We start from the raw sequence: 17,983 nt of genomic DNA, 5'->3' as shown, positions 1-17,983 counted from the left end.
TTTGTTGTCTTTGTTGGCTGTTACAATTTAATTTAATGAACTGCAATCTGTGTTTAATTAGTTTTTACGTTGTTTTAATGTTAAGTATTTTTATATGGAGGTTTTATTTAATTATTTATTGAAATTGATACTTTACCCTTCACTTGGTGATGCAGTTCTCAGGATGGCTTACAAGTATTTCATAGCTGTGGTCTAAACCAATGAGCCTCTTGGGCTTGCCGATCAGAAGGTTGGTAGTTCGAATCAGTGCAACGGGGTGAGCTCCCGTTGCTCTGCCCCAGCTCCTGCCAACCTAGCAGTTTGAAAGCACGCCAGTGCAAGTAGATAAATAGGTCCCGCTGCAGCAGGAAAGGAAACGGTGTTTCCGTGCACTCTGGTTTCTGTCACGGTGTTCCGTTGTGCCAGAAGCGGTTTAGTTATGCTGCCCACGACCTGGAAAGCTGTCTGTGGACAAACGCCAGCTCCCTCGGCCTGAAAGAGAGATGAGCACAGCAACCCCATAGTTGCCTTTGACTGGTCCAGGGGTCCTTTACCTTTAGCTTTTTATAAGTATTTCATAATTACTCCTCTTGGAGGGGAAAGTGAGATAAAAATGTAATAAATGAATTACATGTATTTGCATGGGAGCTTTAAGAACCATAATAAGGCAGATACATTCCATTTGAATGGGCCCTGGACAGGGTGCCCTCTGGGGGTCATTCCCTCCTTCCAGGGCTCCTGGAACCCCTTGTCACCCTGAAAGTACACTATGGGTAGACATTGCCATGAAACCAGGTGCTAAAAAAAAGAAGGGAAGGGTGAGGAGGCTGTAACCATCACTACTTTCTTTAATTACCACAAAGTATTTTCATTGGGAATATAAAATGGCAGCAACCACCTCATTATCCTCCACTTGTCTTCAGATTGCCAAGTACGCATTATTTCTTCAAGGAGTCCAGCATCAACAGCAGCAGTTCCTTTGATACCAACCTTTCTCAAAGGTTTCACTTTTCATTCAGTGCAAACTGACTCTTATCATGATGGATGCTCTCCTCTACAACCAAAACTTTTTTTTACAGATGACGAGCTTATTCACTGCCCCGCTTTTTCCTCACTGTGTACATTAATCAGACCACTAGAAAGCAAATACTATAACTGAAATATTAAAACATTCTTTGAGGTTTGTTTGTATGCTGCACTGCTCTTCATGGCAAGAGGGATGTCAGGTACTATGTAATATCAAATGTGCTTGTAATGTTTACACACTATATTGTCCAGGGCTGACTTTCAATAGATCACAGCTGCTCTGCTATGTACAAAACTCTCACCCAGAAGCTGGTAATTTACCAGCACTGGATTCACCACAAACAGGCTTCTGGGTCAGGTCTTTATATGGAGCAGCAGAGACGCCTTCCTGCGATCAACTGAAAGTCAGCTCTCAGCACAAGGCCGTCTGTTGCTTATAGCACACCTCATGTTCATGGGAACCCAATGCTATACTGTACAGGTGACTTTTTTGATCTTCTAAATGTCTGCAAACACACAGCTAATAACAGCTCTATACGCTATGATGCATGCAACTACGAACATTACAAAACAGTTACACAGTCGTTTCAGACACTGCAAGTGAGGCAGTGAAGCAGATTGTGTTTCTGATTTTCAGGGTGCAATAGTAATATCTCTAGAAATCATACCAAGAGGAGGAATGCATAAGCTGTTCATAGCTTTGTAGCTCAATACAAATTACCCACAATAAACAGCAGTCCTGTCAGGGGCCGTCCCATGTGTGAGAGAGCATAAAGTGTGCAGGGATGCACCAGCCCTTTCTTCATTGTCCCTGCTCCAGCTTCCACCACCAGCAATTGTCTCACATTGAGTAGGAATGTTGGGAAAGGGTTTGTAAGCATGTTCAGATGAACATACTTAAAACGCTCCCTGCAGTTAGGAACCCTGAACCAAATGTGCCTGCAAGCTCCATTCAGACCTTCCCACTCAATACGGGCCAGTCAGGGATTAAGCCGGTATAGATGGAAATATTATGACTTTAGGTGTTATTTTCTGAAAATTAATTAAAAAATAATAATTTAAAAAAATCGTAAGGTAGAATAAAAACTAATGAGACAAATTGTCAAAAGCTTTTTGCCTAAGAAGAGAAGCCTGTGACATACAGCACTCTGTTAACTCTTAAGTTTTCTTGCACCAGCACTTGTGGCTATTGCCATCATTCACAGTTCTTTGTGTCCAACTGTATACTTTGGATTGAAAGCTATATAAACTTTACCCTGGCTTTGGAAAAGATGACTAATAAATCCAACCTGGGGGAGGGCTGAGTGCACACAACAGTTCAATGTATTAACAGTACAGAATCAATAGTTATTAAATTAATTTGTTATTCATGGGAGCATCATTAATCACTACAAACTTAATATCGATAAAAACGATCCGTCTTGTAAGCTTAATGTAAATTGCCCTCAGTTTTGCCAGAGTTTGATACTTTCTTTTGTTGTATTAACATTGGTCTGGTTCAAAATATGAGCCTGGCCTAATTTCCTGTTTTCTAAGTGACGTTAATGTGTTCAGATGTAAAAGGGAGTGCTGGCTTCATGATGAAAATAACATGCAATGGAAGGTGAGGCTGGTATGAATCCAGAGTTCCCTTGGCCTCCAAATCCACTTCTGGCTTCTTAAACCAGTGCTTTGAAAAAACCTGTGCAGCCAACCTATATTTTGTGATCCAGTGCCACAGCTGTTGTAACATGATCCCTTTTCTTGCACAAGGTAAATAAAAAGGTAGAGGACCCCTGACAGTTAAGTCCAGTCGTGGACAACAGGAGTTGCAGGACTCATCTACTTTACAGGCTTAGGGAGCCGGCATTTGTCTGCAGACAGTTTTTCCGGGTCATGTGGCCAGCATGACTAAGCCACTTCTGGCGCAATGGAACACCAAACCAGAGCAGTACACAGAAACGCCGTTTACCTTCCCACCAGAGGGTACCAGAGGTACCTATTTATCTACTTGCACTTTTGGCGTGCTTTCGAACTGCTAGGTTGGCAGGCGCTGGGACCAAGCAACGGGAGCTCACCCATCATGGGGATTCGAACTGCCAACCTTCTGATCGGCAAGCCCAAGAGGTTCCGTGGATTAGACCACAGCACCACCCACATCCCTGCACAAGGTAAATACCAACTTGTAAATGCAAATTGATTCATATTAAGCTAGCCTATAATATAGAAGCATCTTTCTTTCTTTATATTGCTTCTTCTTCCAAGAAACTATTTCCACAGTCACCTTCGTCCCCAAAGCACTAGAAAAGCTCAGAGTCAAATAATTCGATTTTTTTTGAAGCAATATTTTATAGGCTTTAAATAATTCTTGCCACTTCCAGAGCTACATCATTTCCTTCACTGACCAGGGCTTCCTCTAGTAATTTAATACTCTCACTCTTTATTATGACCTTTTCCACACTCTTCCTTTATTAACAACTTTAATAATCTTATTAACCATCTTGTAACCTTTGCAATCACCCATTGTCTTTTATGTTGCTTATTCTATTAATCATAGATGGCTTTTTGTACTTCCATGTTCATCCTTACTGTTACAGAAATTGCCATTACAGCAAACCAAGCCAAATAAATTATCTCAGGCCACTTAATTCCCTCTTTGCCTTTTCTTTTAACTGCCATTTTGGTCCTATATCAATTTTCTATTTAAAAATGTAGTCCTTGTTTTGTCTTAATCTGAATTGTACTCAGACCCATGAACACTATGGAGAACAAGTATTGTGCAATGGCTACAGGACTGGTTCTGGAGATAACAATGGGGTTGGCTATGGATTTCTAGTCTTAGGCAATCTGCCAACTCTCATCCTTGCTGCAAGATTAAAATAAAACTAGTTTAGTTGGCTTTGAAAAAGGGATAGTGCCTGTTATCCATGATGAGCTAAATGGAATGGCCATGTTTAAAGGGAGTAGGCCTATGAATCGCAGGTGAACATCAGCTCAGGTGGTGGGATGTTGTCTGTTTGCTCAGCTAGTAATTCCCCAATGACATCCTGTTAGCCACTGCTGAAAAGAAAGGGCTGGAGTATATGGACCTCTGGCTTGACCTGTTGGTGCCTGGGTACATGGAGAGAGACCTCGCTGGGCTTCTTGCACCAACTAGAGAATGCCAGGCAGCTATGTTCTCCCCCACAAGCGACCCTTGGGATGATTCATCACACTTCTTTCCCGATCTGCTTTTGTGACACATGGTCGAAGATATGTGCACACATTACAATAGCAGAGTCCAAGCAGAAGCTAGGCATCAGAGGTGTGGCTTTCTAAGCTACTTTATTATGTACAAAACAGAACAAAAGAAATCATGGCTCCTCTCTCCTTCCTCATCTCCAAGAGAGAAGAAAAGCGATAGTACGACACAACGGAATAGTGTAACTGAAACTTCCATTCTCATGACTCCAATGGTATGGAATGTCGACACAGACATGTGATGAAAACAATCTCACATCCTGCAATGGGAGGAATGAAATCCCAACATGACCTAGTATGTTTTCTTTCATACTGTGACAATGCAACCCCTCTGTAGGCCCTGCATGCATGTCTAGATGCAGTGGTGGTCAGATGAAGGAAAGTAATACGAGCTTGAATTCTGAGAAGATAGTGGTACTGTGGGTGAATGGCTCCCCTCTCCAAGAAATTGGCCAATTACTTTCACTGGATAGGGACTCCCTTCTGACAGAACCTGAAAAAAGTCTACAGGTGCTTCTGGATCCAGTTTTGTCACAGTAGCCCTGGATCTGGTACCTTCAAGAATGAATTATTACAATGTCTTCTATGTTGCGCTTCTCTTGCAGCTGCTCCAGAAACTGAAGAAGTGAGATTCTGTCAGCACATTCTACCTCCACTCATAGTTCTAACTGGTGAAGCATTCGTTCAAGGTGTTACTGGTGATATATAGAGCCCTCAACAGCTTGATATCAGCTTACGTGAAGCCTTACCCTGCATGTGCCCCCTTAACCTCTTTGATTAGTGGAATCTGAAATTTTGCAAGTGACACATAATGTTCATTCTGCACCTGCAAGGAGGCAATCCTTTATTCTAGTATTTGCCACCGCCAAAGGCCAACTCTTAATTTTTTGTTGTTCATATCTATATTTTTTGATAAATATTTTACATTATTTTATGTAAAGTAATTTGAGATGTTTCTATTTTGATTAAGTGGTATAAAAGTTTTGTTAAATAAATTAAAATTTGTATGCCGCCCCCCCCAAAAAAAATAATCCCTGGAGAAAGGACTGAATACAAATATGATATATTATATCACTTACCTAATAAAGGAAGCATTAGTTCATTAATAATCATCCCTGCTCCAAACTTACTTTAATATCTAAGTTTTTTATCATTAGATAACTGCCACTCAAATAATGCTGATGAATGCACTAAAGAAATACTGTATAATTTACTATTTATAGATTTTCTATGCCTCTTTCCCATTTTTGTTTTCTTCCTTTTTCTTTTTGTTGAGATTGAGTCTTAATAGTTAAATACACGTAAAAGAATCCTGATCCAAAATTCTTAGATGGGTACATTGAACTCTGACACTTACCAGCATTAGTTGTAGAGACAGTCTCAAATACTGGATGTACAGTAAGATTTGCATTGATTGCATTAATGGAGAAGTTGATTAGAGAAAGATGTCAGAGTAGTTATGAATGAGAATTTAGTTTGAATGTGGTTTGAATGTAGAAGGCTTCACCTCAATTTCAACCCTTTGTATCTCCAGGCAGAGCTAGTAATGACTCTTATTTGAAATTCTGGTGTGGGCATATCAATTATTGTAGAGGAGGAAGAAGAAACCTGTGGTCCTTCAAGATGTTTTGAGTTCCCATCAATCCTAGCCAACATGGTCAATGGTCAGGGATGATGGCATTTGCGGTCCAGCAGCAGCTGGTGGGTCACAGGTTCCCTATGTCTGGTGTAGAAAATACTGAGCTGCATGGACACTCACTCAGTATAAAGGTAGAATCATCAGAGAACAGGAAGCTAAGTACACCTATATACAACACAGAATACACAGATAATTTTCAGAGAGAGGAAGAAGTGGGATCACAGTGTCAGGCTGCACTCCAAGCTAAGCAGATTCATATGACCTTGGAACTAAACCTACATCCATTCATAGACAATCACATATGCCTTGGAGCAAACTTTTTCTACAGTTGTGTCCTAAATACTAGCCCTTCTTCACTCCTTTGAAATAACGAAATACCAGGAGAAAAGAATTAGCTAAAATTTAACAGAATGAGCGCAGCTGTTTGAGGGTTTTATAGCACAAAGAAAATGAGGGGCAGGATATGTTTTGATTGTTAGCTGGTTAAATATCTTGTCCTTGAGCATAAAAGGAACCACGTGAATGTTTAATTACAGAAAATCCTGCCTCAGGTTTACCAAAAAATGCCCAAGGAAATCAGATTGTGTGGAGCCATCACTTTTGATAAATGACGAATAGGCAGACAGATGAGAACCAGGCCCAAACTGACCAAATGAACTAGTTTCCTAGGCACAATGCACTACGACGACATACCAAACTTGTTTACATTAATTAAAAGGGATGCCTTTAACTCAACTACTAAACCAGGCTAAACAAACACCCGAATCACGTTTTACCAATGTTTGTAAATACCTTCCCTTACCAGTTCCAATACATGTGGTTTTAAAAAAGCTACTTCCAAACATGTCAGGCACAATTATGCAGAAATTTTGCATACGCTGAAAAAAAGTCAGCCTTTCCCCAGTGGCATCAAATTCCATCTGACCATTCAGAAGGACCAAGGATCCGCTTCAATATTACATTACTGAACTTCAGATTTGACCAGCCCTATAAAAATATATCTTTTTTTCCATATTCAGAAAAGGTGCTGTTCAATCAAAGGGCCTTGTATAATTAAAAACAGCAAGCAATCTTTTAATGCATTCATCTCATTCTGGAGTGTGTGTGTGTGTGTGTGTGTGTGTGTAAATGCAGAGTGTAGCAACCTGTCAAATGTTTTCCTACATGTATATAATTGGCTATGGCCCTTCAAGGGCACATTTCAACTTGCTGTTGAATATTATTCTTTGTAGCTAAAGTGGAGGTTGGCATAATAAATTGCTCCTTTGGCTCCCACAGCCCTAAGAAGCAATATGATAAAGGAGTAAGCTTTCTGTAGAGAAAGCTTACACTAGTTTATTTTGGAGTTCCACTCTGATACCCTTTCACTCTATGTCACATCACCCATGGGGACCTTGAATATAGTGCTCTTCCCAGGCAGTTCCTCAGCATGTTGTGAAAGTAACTGAGAGAAAGGGGTGCTTCCACACACAAGCTCTTCAGTGCCGCTCAGGCCCTGTTTCTTGTCAATTAGCTGCAAGCAAAATTAAAAAGTTGGTTCCCAACAGCACTTCTGGCTGCCCGTATGTTGCTGGGCCAGGTTCAAGATTGTTGTATTAATGTACAAGGTCATTAGCAACTTGGGTCCAGGATATCCTAAGAATTGCTTGATCCCTCATAGTAAGGTTACCAGGTTTCTTTTCAATGAATCTGGGGACACTTTTCAACTTCAATGGATTTTGTCAGGGGACTGATTTGTAAATCAAGGAAACGGGAACGTCTGGTAACCTTACCTTATGGTCCTGCCTTATCACTAATATCTTTGGGGAAGTCTTGGTTGGTTGCTCTCCCATGGCTCAGATGCACAGTTTGTAACTACCATAAGTCATACATTCAATGCCGTGCGCTCAAGCCTGTGGAATTCCCCCCGACTTAGATGGGACTCATGCCCTCCTTGCTTAATTTCAGCGCATGACAAAGACCTGTTCATTCCAGCAGTCTTAAGATACCATAAGCAAATTTTGCATGATGGCACCAGAGATGGACAAGCAGATTTCTGTCAAAGTTTGGATACCGCGGAACTCCATTCTGGATCAAGACACCAGACTCAGCCTTTCAAAGCTGTACTGTGATACCTCGGGTTACAGACGCTTCAGGTTACAGACTCCACTAACCCAGAAATTGTACCTCGGGTTAAAAACTTTGCTTCAGGATGAGAACAGAAACCGTGCGGTGGCAGCGGGAGGCCCCATTAGCTAAAGTGGTACCTCAGGTTAAGAACAGTTTCAGGTTAAGAACGGACCTCTAGAATGAATTAAGTTCTTAACCTGAGGTACCACTGTACTTATTTTAACCACTTTCAAAACTGCACTGGTTTCTTACTGGGCACTAGTAGTGCTGCATTTTATTAATTTAATTTATATACTGCCCTTCATCACAAGATCTCAGGGCGGTTCACAGAATAAAATACATCTATTCAGCAATATCCTTTGCCTTGGACCAAATCTTTACTAATATTTACTCACAGATAATGCCCATTCAGCAAAGCCCCCCTGAAACACCAGGTAGCAGCTTCATCCTAGAAGGTTCTGTTCCGTTCAGGTGGGGGGGGGGGAGATTAGCAAGAACTGACCCCTAATCTGGCAGCTTGTGCTCCCTGCTGCAGGGCAGCTTTAATTATGGGTTTCCTTGAATTTTTACAACAAAACAGAATTATAAAAAGAAACCATCGCAGGGCACCTGAACCAGCGAGGGGTAGATCAAATCTGGTGGGATGTGCAAACTGAAAAAGTACACCGGAGACATTTGGGGCAATTCTTACTCTATGAAGTGCCCAGCCCAACTGCCTTTCTCTTTGACACTGATTTCTCATTTTAGTCTTCACTTCTATGTGCACACTTACTAGAAACTAAGTCCACTGAATTCATTTTGAGATATTTCTGAAGACATGCTTAGTACAGGGATGTTTGATGGCGCTCTGTGGGAGAGGGGGTAACATCTCATCAGGAGGCCCATTCCATGTGATATACAAAATGGGCTTTGACTTATGACTTTTGGGCTTCCACTGCATATCAGACTGGTGCCGTCTCTATTGCCCTTTCAGCCCCGATTGAACGCCTTCCTTTTCCTACAAGCCTTTGTACCTGAGTCTGTATCTGTACTGAATCTGAAATTGTTTTAAATATCTGAAATTGATTTATTATTGGAGCTTTCATTGTAAAACCTCTGAGATATTTTGTAGGAAGCAATTCATAAATGGATTGAGCTAAATAATAATAATAATAAAAGACTACTATGTAAGCGACCCAAAGACAGCCCAAGAAAGAAGGCTTTTTGCTGCCAGACGCAGAATATCAAATACCCTCTTGGACATCAAATACCCTCAAGCAAGCCAAATTATTTTGGCATCTAAGGCAGAAAAATCCCACAAGCACCTCTCCCCATTCCGGGAAGTAAAAATGCAGTAATAGTACTTTACTACCTTTCCATGACACCTCAAACTTAGCGCCTGTCATTCCACTTAACAACAGCGCTGGTCATGGCACAGTTAATACCCTGCATTGATAGACTATGGCAGAAGCAAATACTTACAAAGCAATCTGGAATGTTGCATTCTGGGATCTGTGAAAGGCCTAGACACTTTTCTGTTGGCAAGTGGTCTCAGAATCAGTGAGCACAAGGTTGCTGTCCCTCACATCTCCACAAAGGTAAGGGACAGCAGTGACAGACAGCATACCCTTTGGAATATGTTGCTGCTAAAAATATTTGAACAGCTGTAACTCCCAACTGGGTTTTCCATTTCAAAAGCTGCAGCACTCAGAGTAGCTAGATGTCTGCTCCAGCCCTTCATGGCCCCATCAAACCTTGTGAAGTGTTCCCTTAGGCAACAGCAGTTGAAATTTTCTGCACATCAGTGCATCTACTCATAGCAGCAACCATAGAGATGAGCACACAAAACCAGAAAGAACGAGCCATCTCTTTTGGCTTCTGAAAGCATGGGTGCCTGGGTGAACTGAATGATTAGCATGTTTTCGAGGACAGTCTTGTCTACCCTGGCATCAACAGTAATGGTGGCACCTATGACCTTAATTAGTATACTTTTGACTCGCCTTAACATGATTCCTGAAAAGGAGCACAGTTCAGAACACTGTTCTGAACTAAAGTCTTTGCTCTCTGCGAAAGAGGTACTGTTTGTTCTGCCAAGTTCACAAACAACAAAAGACCTCTGAACTTACACAGGGCAGATGGGGTGTCCATTTACTGTGCTGGAAGTACAAGAGCTGAGTGGTCCATCTCACTTTTGCAAAACTAAACATCCTCCTGGTCTCACACACTAAAGCATCAGAGTTCTTCTTCCAAAAGCTAGTCAGGAGCATTTTCTACTCTAAGAAGGTAAGCAACACCAGTCCTTAATAAATGAGAACCTTTCACAATAAAAGCTTTCTTTAGCGTCTCAAAGATGCAGAAACAGCAGGAGGTAAAAAGCATTTCAGAGTTGTTCATGGGTTACACCAAAGACAGGGACAGGCTGTCTCTACAAGTGTACATATGGACTTGCTGATTTGTACCTCTCAACAAATTTGTGTACACATGTATACAAACTGTACACTCATTTAAAGTAATGTATGAACACCCTTTCGGATTAAGCCTATCAGGGCAACCTCAAAACTAATCTCTTCAGTTTTTAGAGCAAATGGAGCTCCAAAAAGTAGAGTCAGAGGAGTGTCAGGTGGTGCAAAGTTTAGAAAAGTAGAAATTTACAGCCAGTTGTTCATATGTGTTATATTATGCACTTTCTGTGAAGGCCTCCTGACTCATAAATACTATATAATAAAAGTGGGTGATATTTGCATTCAAGATGCTATTCAACTACAATTTTCAGGCAAGCATACCATTTTGTTCCATGTTATTTTATGTAAATAAATTCAGCATAAGAGAACAGTGGGAAACTCAGAAATGACAGCCAAGCTTTTCTTTAGAGAATTCGGTGGAGGGGTGGGTGGGAGGGAGGGAACTTCCAATGTGATCTCATCTCTGATAACTTTCCACAAATGGTCTGCATTTATACTGAGAGACTGACAGAAATAAAATGCCTACCCACAAGGGAAATGATACTGTTTCTAACCATCGAAGTTAAAAGGGAAAATGGGAAGCTGAAACATACGTAGTACAAGTTCTAAATAAAATCTTTATTTAGGCTTCAGAATGGGAGCTGAAAAGTACATTGCTGAAAACCACAGAAAAATGATACGCAATCTGCAACAAGTTATTTTGCAAATGGCAGAATGATTGATTATATATGTAATTAAATAAGATGGTCTTTCAGTGCTACCCCCCTCCCCTCAAATGTGAAATGGCAGCGTACTTGCTATGTTCTTAACTGCACTTCTTAGGTCGGTGGTGGCTTTAATTATTTTAAACAGCAGAGCTGCAAATGTCTGAAAGAGTGCTGCCATAAACTGGGATGGGCGGGGGGCAGGCAGGGGGCAAATATTCAAAATATGAAAAGAGGGCAATGATTACTAGAGGAAGAGTGGTTTACATTGGAACAAAACTGATATTTTATACTACGTTACTTTGAGTTATTATCAATTTAAAAACCAAACTAGGTACAAATATCACAATCTGGTTGAATTTATAGAGTTGCCATTTTCAAAAAGCAGGCTCACAGGAGGAGGGGTTGAGTTGTGTTTTGCAGACTCCATTGGCGTGTGTGCAGTCCCTTAGACCAGAAATTTCAGTGGGTTGTATTGCACTTGATGCAGCTCATGAAAAAAATTCATGGGGAGGATCTTTCATTGAGGACCAGTTTGGCTACAGTGGCCCACAATGAAACAAAACATTGAAGCACTTCCTTGGAATGGTCACACAGCAATATCAGTAGCGGCTGCATAACTGTTTCATTCATCCTTGCAGTGTTTTATGTTTGGGGTGAGAGAGAATTACTGCTGCCATTGCCAAACCTTTACGTGTTCCAATTTATGGTCTCATAGTATTGCCTCCTATGCACAAGTTCTTCTCATCTGGAAATCTGTTGTCCTTTCCTGATTGCTTGCCATTTTATTTTTTAAAATAAAATCATAATAATTAAAAAAAAAATAATTGGGGAAGGGCCTTGCTTTAAGAGCATGCCTAATCCTTAAGGGATTTTTCATGGATGCCCATTTACATATTCATCCAAGGAAGGATAATATCTCACGACCAGGAGAGTTTACATACTTCACCGCTGAAATAACGTCCCATACGGATGACATCTATTTACCACCTACCAGCAATTTAAATTCTTTGCTTCTTGCACTATTCTGAAGTGCTCAGAGTTGTGACCACATCCTGTGGCTAACAATGGCTAACAAAATATATAAAAACTATGCTAAAATAAACTGAAAGTGTAAGCACTGCAAAACACCAACATGTATTCTTTTTTTTAAAAAAATCCACAAAATGGCAATCCTGTCTATACCTACAAACCATATCCACGCTTGCCACCTTCACTCAGAGCACAAAGGCCTTGTCATGTGAGCTTAGATGCCTTTTTCAAAAGAAGGAACGACCACCACTGTGATCGTTAAATAGCACTTAGGTGTGTTCCAAGAATATAGGTTTCTGCCCAGAGGGGCATGCAATATGATTACTCAACACAGAGGAGAAAACAGAAGACTAGGCATGAAAAAGCAGCGAACAGGGTAGAAACATGCTACTGTTTCTGCTGCACTAACATAAGCCCAAGACCCTCCTTTTGAGTTTTCCAGACACCCATGTGTCTGCTGTCAGAAATTAAATACTGGACTGAATTTATCTTGGTTCTGATCCAGCAAGGGAATTATTATGTTCTTAGTGGTTCCAGAAATACAAACGTCACCACACGCATAAAGGGTGGTGTTTGGGTGGCTGTGGGTGTGAGAAAGAAAGAAAGAGAGAAGGAGGGATGTTTCCTCATTTGGATACAATCATTAAAATGGGGGAGCTGTGGAAATACTTTCAGTCTGTAGCCTAAACACGACCACATCCTTCAGCTTCCCCTCCAATGCTCCTGCCTTCCGTACTTCTTCTCATCCTCAGTCCTCTTGAAAGCTTTTACCATTTATGAAACGGTTCCTTACATGTGGCCTTCAGCCTGGAGCACAGAACTCAAAATGAGATCATATCAATGCTTGGGTTATGTCATTTTGGTTAGCACAATATGTTACTGCCTCATATGCGTGTTTGTTTTCCAAAACTGCAAACCTCCCCATCCTCTTTAGCCAGCCAGCTATTCCCCATTTTATACTTGCGGGATTGGTACTTCTTTCTTATGTGTAACACTTCACTTTTATATAAACATGTTCCCCCATTTTTACTCCATACAAGCTCTTGGCAAGAAAAGGAAATATGATTGCCAAGAGGGATCAAAGAGATTTTAGATACTGTAATTCGTTTCAGCCACAACTTGGTTAAGCTCAAGTGCTTGGATTTTAGACAATTTAATGGGAAAGCAGATAGACACATCTATTCACTCCAATTATTTATTTATTTTAATGCTAAAAAAAAACAAAAACCACCCCAAAGACATCTCAGTATTTAGTATGCATAAGGAATATTTTGGCTACATATCTCTGGGTCTATTAGTGATACACAGAGTGCGAAATAACACAACTAGGTGCAAAAAAAAGACAAAGATAGAGGGGAAACCTTCTTAACATTTAAAGATTAAGGCAATGATCCTTACCCTACTTACCTGAGAGTAAAGGATCACAGTCTTAAGGACAGATATGTGGCAACTTACATTCCATTTTTGCTACGCTTGACTACAAGTTTGTGCTTGTGTGCAGCTGTGTAGGCATACTAGGGGTGTGAAACAGCTTCAGACAAATCAGAAGCCAAAGGAGAGTATTTCAGAGGAATTCTGGGCTTCTCATAATGAGATATACATCACATTATTTTTACAAAAGCATCTCAAAAGTTGTATAAACTGTTTTCTTTTCGGATCATATAAATCTTTTGCAGGAATCTTTCGACCAATGTGGAGCTCAAACCCACGGCCTTGAGATTAAGAGTCTCATGCTCTACCAACGGAGCTATCACAAAATACAAGACAGGCCATGCAACTATAAGAATAGATACATTCCCGCTTATACTGAGAGATGGTGGGGGGAGTTTGTACTGTGTGGGACCAATGGCATTGTTACAACCCTGGAGTCAAGCAGTAAATGGGACATCATCAGAGGATATCATCTGAGGAGGTGGACTGAGTTTCTAGCTCTGAACCTGATACTAGCCATCATGGGACCCCTGACTTGAACCTGGCAGGGAGGCCCATCACAGATGCCTTTCCTCTGCACCCAAGGAGCTGAGTGTCCTCCAATACTACCTTGCCAGTTCAATAGCACAGGTAGTGTACCAGGTGAGAGACAGTGAAGCACAGGAGAAGCGACTGTTCTCAAGCCAAAAAGATGGCCATCATGAGACTCCAGATCTCCAAAAGGGGATGTGTCATATGGAAGATGGACTGGAGGCAGAAGTTCAAAAGGCTCATTTGGTGCTTTCTTTGGTGCAGTGACAACTGACTTGGCTTGTCAAGAGCAAAACTCAGAATCCCACTAGACGGTTCATATGCACATGGATATACAGTCTTGCAGAACCACACTCGCATCTGTGTTTCAGTTGGCATACTCACAGTATCTAGTGCTGGCAATTCAAAGCTAGCCTAATCAGTTACTGGCCTCATTTTGTAAAGCATCCTCAGGGTTAAAGCCACCAGTCATTTGTACATATCATTCAGATGCATCATTAAAAAGGGTCTTATGGTCCCTGTTCCAACCTGCTTCTGTTATTAAATGGAAGCTATGGGAAGTTCAGGCCTGGCCTAAGGGTGATGATCCTTGCGAAAACAAAATTAAAATGCCATGTACCCAAACTAAAACTCTATTTGCTCTACTATAGACACAGAGCTCTTGTGGAACTGATGTGCATCTGGCTTCCCCATTCACTTCAATAGAGGAGGTTAGCTGGTCTCCCTTGAAATTCATATGGAGCCCTGGTGCATCCTGGAAACAAGGCAACTTTTCACATAGGTTAAGAGTAGTTTCCACTCTAGTAGGGTTTTTTTCCTATCCTGTATGTGTGTGCTCAGATCTGTATTATTGATTGAAGAGACTTGATTCCCCCACCATTCCACATCTGTACTGCTGCAATTTATGTGAATTGCGGTTAATAATCAGTTGCGTTATGCTTAATCAGCATATCAATAATATGCTCAGCAAAGACTAAGTGGCTCTCATTTCCCAGACCCTTTCACAAATTTTGATTGATTGACAGCATGAAAATTGCACAAATGCAGGTGTTGGTGCAGAATATTATCTCTGTGGACTTTGCAATCAAGTACAAGTAAATGTAGCTATTGCACTCTTTAATAGTTCTGTTGCTCTGCTTTCTGGAGGAGCCTGAACTCCCAGCAGACTTGAATGAGCTTGACCAGATGATCATTGTGTTACAAACGCTAATGTTATGAATGTGTGGAATGGTTGGGGGGGGGGGAGAATGAGACTATGGCATTCTTTGAAGGTGATGATAAATCCAGGGTTAAAAAACGCTGACACCAGACAGCTATCAAGTAGAGCGCAAATGAAGGTAAATCACAAAATGAATATTCAGGATTTCTGTATAGCTGCAAATCAGATCAGATAATCATAAGGAAAACATCGAAAGAACACTGCTGAAGCCAAACAAAACCTGTCTCCCCCACTCTAGAATTAACCCCTTGTATACACCTAAAATAAAATCAACACATCAAATTTTCATGGGGTGCCTACTAAGGGGGAGGAGAAAAAGCAGCCCTTTTATATTTACTAAAGTAACCAACCTCAGCAATATTGGCACTTATGGGTTGTGATGGGAATATATTGCTGTGTCTTGGAACTTGGCTGGCTTCATACCAACACCCTCATTTGCGAGATGCAGCTTTGAGTGTAGCTCTATTAACTTTAGCTTGTAAATCACCTTAGCACCATTAGCAATGTTTCAATATGATGTGACATCTTTATTATAATGCTTTCCCTCTGAAGTTTAAGTTCATATTTTAAGCTGGGTTTCAGACAGATGTAGATCCCCTCAGAGTTTTAATTAATATAGTAGATGTAAAGCCACTGTGAAAATATTGCCTTTCCCGCCTCCTTCTTTTTTGGTTCTCCGCTCTGCTGAATAATTATTTAAGAATGCAAGTGTGGAAGAACAAGCACTAGTCTATGATTGTGCCTGAATATGTCAGATTGCTCACTCAGACCCAGACTACACTCCCTCAGATCAGCTTTGCTTCATGAAAACATGGGTGTTTTGCTATTAAATTCAATAAGAGCAGACTATTTGTTCCCTCTTTCCCTCCCTCGATGCAACAAACTCAGTATAAACACACAGTTCATTATCCCATAACAGAATCAGTATGGTCCAGACATTTATTCTTAGCTCCGTTCCCCAAAGAAATTAGAATCTGTCGATAGGAACAGCATGCACAGATCAAACTTACCCAAACCATCCCAGGCTTCCAGAGTCTAACCAAACTGCTGCGTGAGACAACAGGAGTCTTTTTAATGGGTTAATGTGACACGTCTGTTTCTTACAACACTCACGATACTCTGCTTCGAGCCTGTGCCAGCTGCTTTGCCTCTTGCCGCTTTAGGCGTTTTGAGGCAAGAGAAGCTCCGCAAGGGAGTCCAGCAGAGCAGGAGAGTGGAAGAAGTGAGGAGTCAAAACAGCAAAGCTTAGACTCCTGCGAAATAACACCAATACTCAGTCGGAGGCTACCCAAGAAAAGAGATGAGCTGGGAAAATGTAGGAGGTGAGTTTCATGAGACAATTCTGACAAGGACCATAAACTGATCTCTTGCCCCGTTCACTTTTGAAAGTAATAAAGAATAGGGGTAGGGGGTGACAATTGTGGCCTCTGTCTCACAGGCGCCTGTCCCCTATTCAAACTGACCCTTCCTCTCATATCACATATCTACACTCAAACATGTAACCATTCTGTACTGTCATGGCTTCCCCCCAAAAAACATGTACCGGGTACCCTCTATTCTCCTTTCCCCATATAGAACAAGTGTTCTTTGGGAAGAATAAGTGACTGCTGAACCCAACCTGTAATGCAGATATGCCAGCTGATCGCCACTATTAACTCTTGCCATAGCCTCTAGTGCTATGCGAGGTGGAATTGTTTTGTAGGGAAACTGGACACCAGGAGATGTAGGTCACTGGCTGGGGATGCTCCTATAACTACTAGCCCTCACTGCAATTGGCTGCATGATTGGCAAGGCATGTAGTGGGCATGTGCTGTGCTCGGCAACCTGATTGGCTGCCATGTCAAGCATTACTGTGGGCACCATACACACTCCATCCCATTGCTTTGCATTCCCCTGCTGTAAGTTGCGTGCCACATGACATGCGTTTGTACAGACCTGATAAAGGCACCTAGGATCTTTCCCATGCATGTCAACAGGTGGCCACCGTTCCTAGGGAGTTGCCAGCTGAGCTGGCTCTCTGAGTTTCAGTGGCTTCTTTCCACTCCGAACCAATGTTGACTCAGGTGGCCTTTCCCCTTCCCAGAGCCTAACGACTAAGCTCTAGAACTGGCATGCTTTATGCAGGCTTCATTTAAACTAGCATAATTTATGCCAGCTTCCAGTGTTTAAGTTTGCTCCCTAAATTACAATGATCAGGGGTGAAAAGTGTTATCGGACTATTGTTGCGCCTCAGAAAACCTGCACAGGATCACTTGCTTGAATGGATCCTCATACCAAGGAACACCTAGATAATTTACGTGACATACTAGGAAAGCACATGCAGGGAAATTTTGCTCTGTGGTACTTTAAAAGAAGTGATCTCCCCCAAGTGCACTCTGAAGTGGCACAGTCTTGTGGGGAATTGCATTACAAACCCTGCTGAATGTTTCAATCAGCTTTCAGTTCCCCGAAGAGAGATGCTTGCTGCCAATTACCACATAGGAACACTGTAAAGCTTAATCACACCAGAGACAACTAACCTTCTGGAAATAGCATGTTCTACAATCTAGTTAGCGTTAAGAACTTCCCTCTTTGCAGCAGACCATCAAGCGGCCAGACAAATGTCTCTAGGATGCTTATAAACAACTGCCCGTCCCCACATCATCTGTCCCCG

At 41.4% G+C, this 17,983-nt stretch overlaps 1 protein-coding gene across 6 annotated transcripts in view; it reads right to left on the bottom strand.

The window, feature by feature from the left end:
* Nucleotides 1-17,983, bottom strand: part of EPHA3 (EPH receptor A3) — a 201,028-nt gene that overhangs the window by 154,732 nt on the left and 28,313 nt on the right. Inside the window, exon 1 of one of the 6 annotated variants that reach the window (XM_083438316.1) lies at nucleotides 16,341-16,445. The exons of 4 other annotated variants lie outside the window; for them this stretch is intronic. In XM_083438316.1, coding sequence (XP_083294442.1) covers nucleotides 16,341-16,349 — 9 coding nt within the window. In that variant the 5' untranslated portion in view covers nucleotides 16,350-16,445. Of the gene's footprint in view, nucleotides 1-16,340; nucleotides 16,446-17,983 lie in introns of those variants that run through there. One more of the 6 variants, XM_083438317.1, reaches the window with a different exon arrangement.

This window comes from Podarcis tiliguerta (assembly GCF_965153285.1).
Source record: "Podarcis tiliguerta genome assembly, chromosome: 4".
Classification (NCBI taxonomy): Eukaryota; Metazoa; Chordata; class Lepidosauria; order Squamata; family Lacertidae; genus Podarcis; species Podarcis tiliguerta.
Note: the sequence above shows the minus strand (reverse complement) of the source record. Positions and strands in the feature narration are given on the sequence as shown.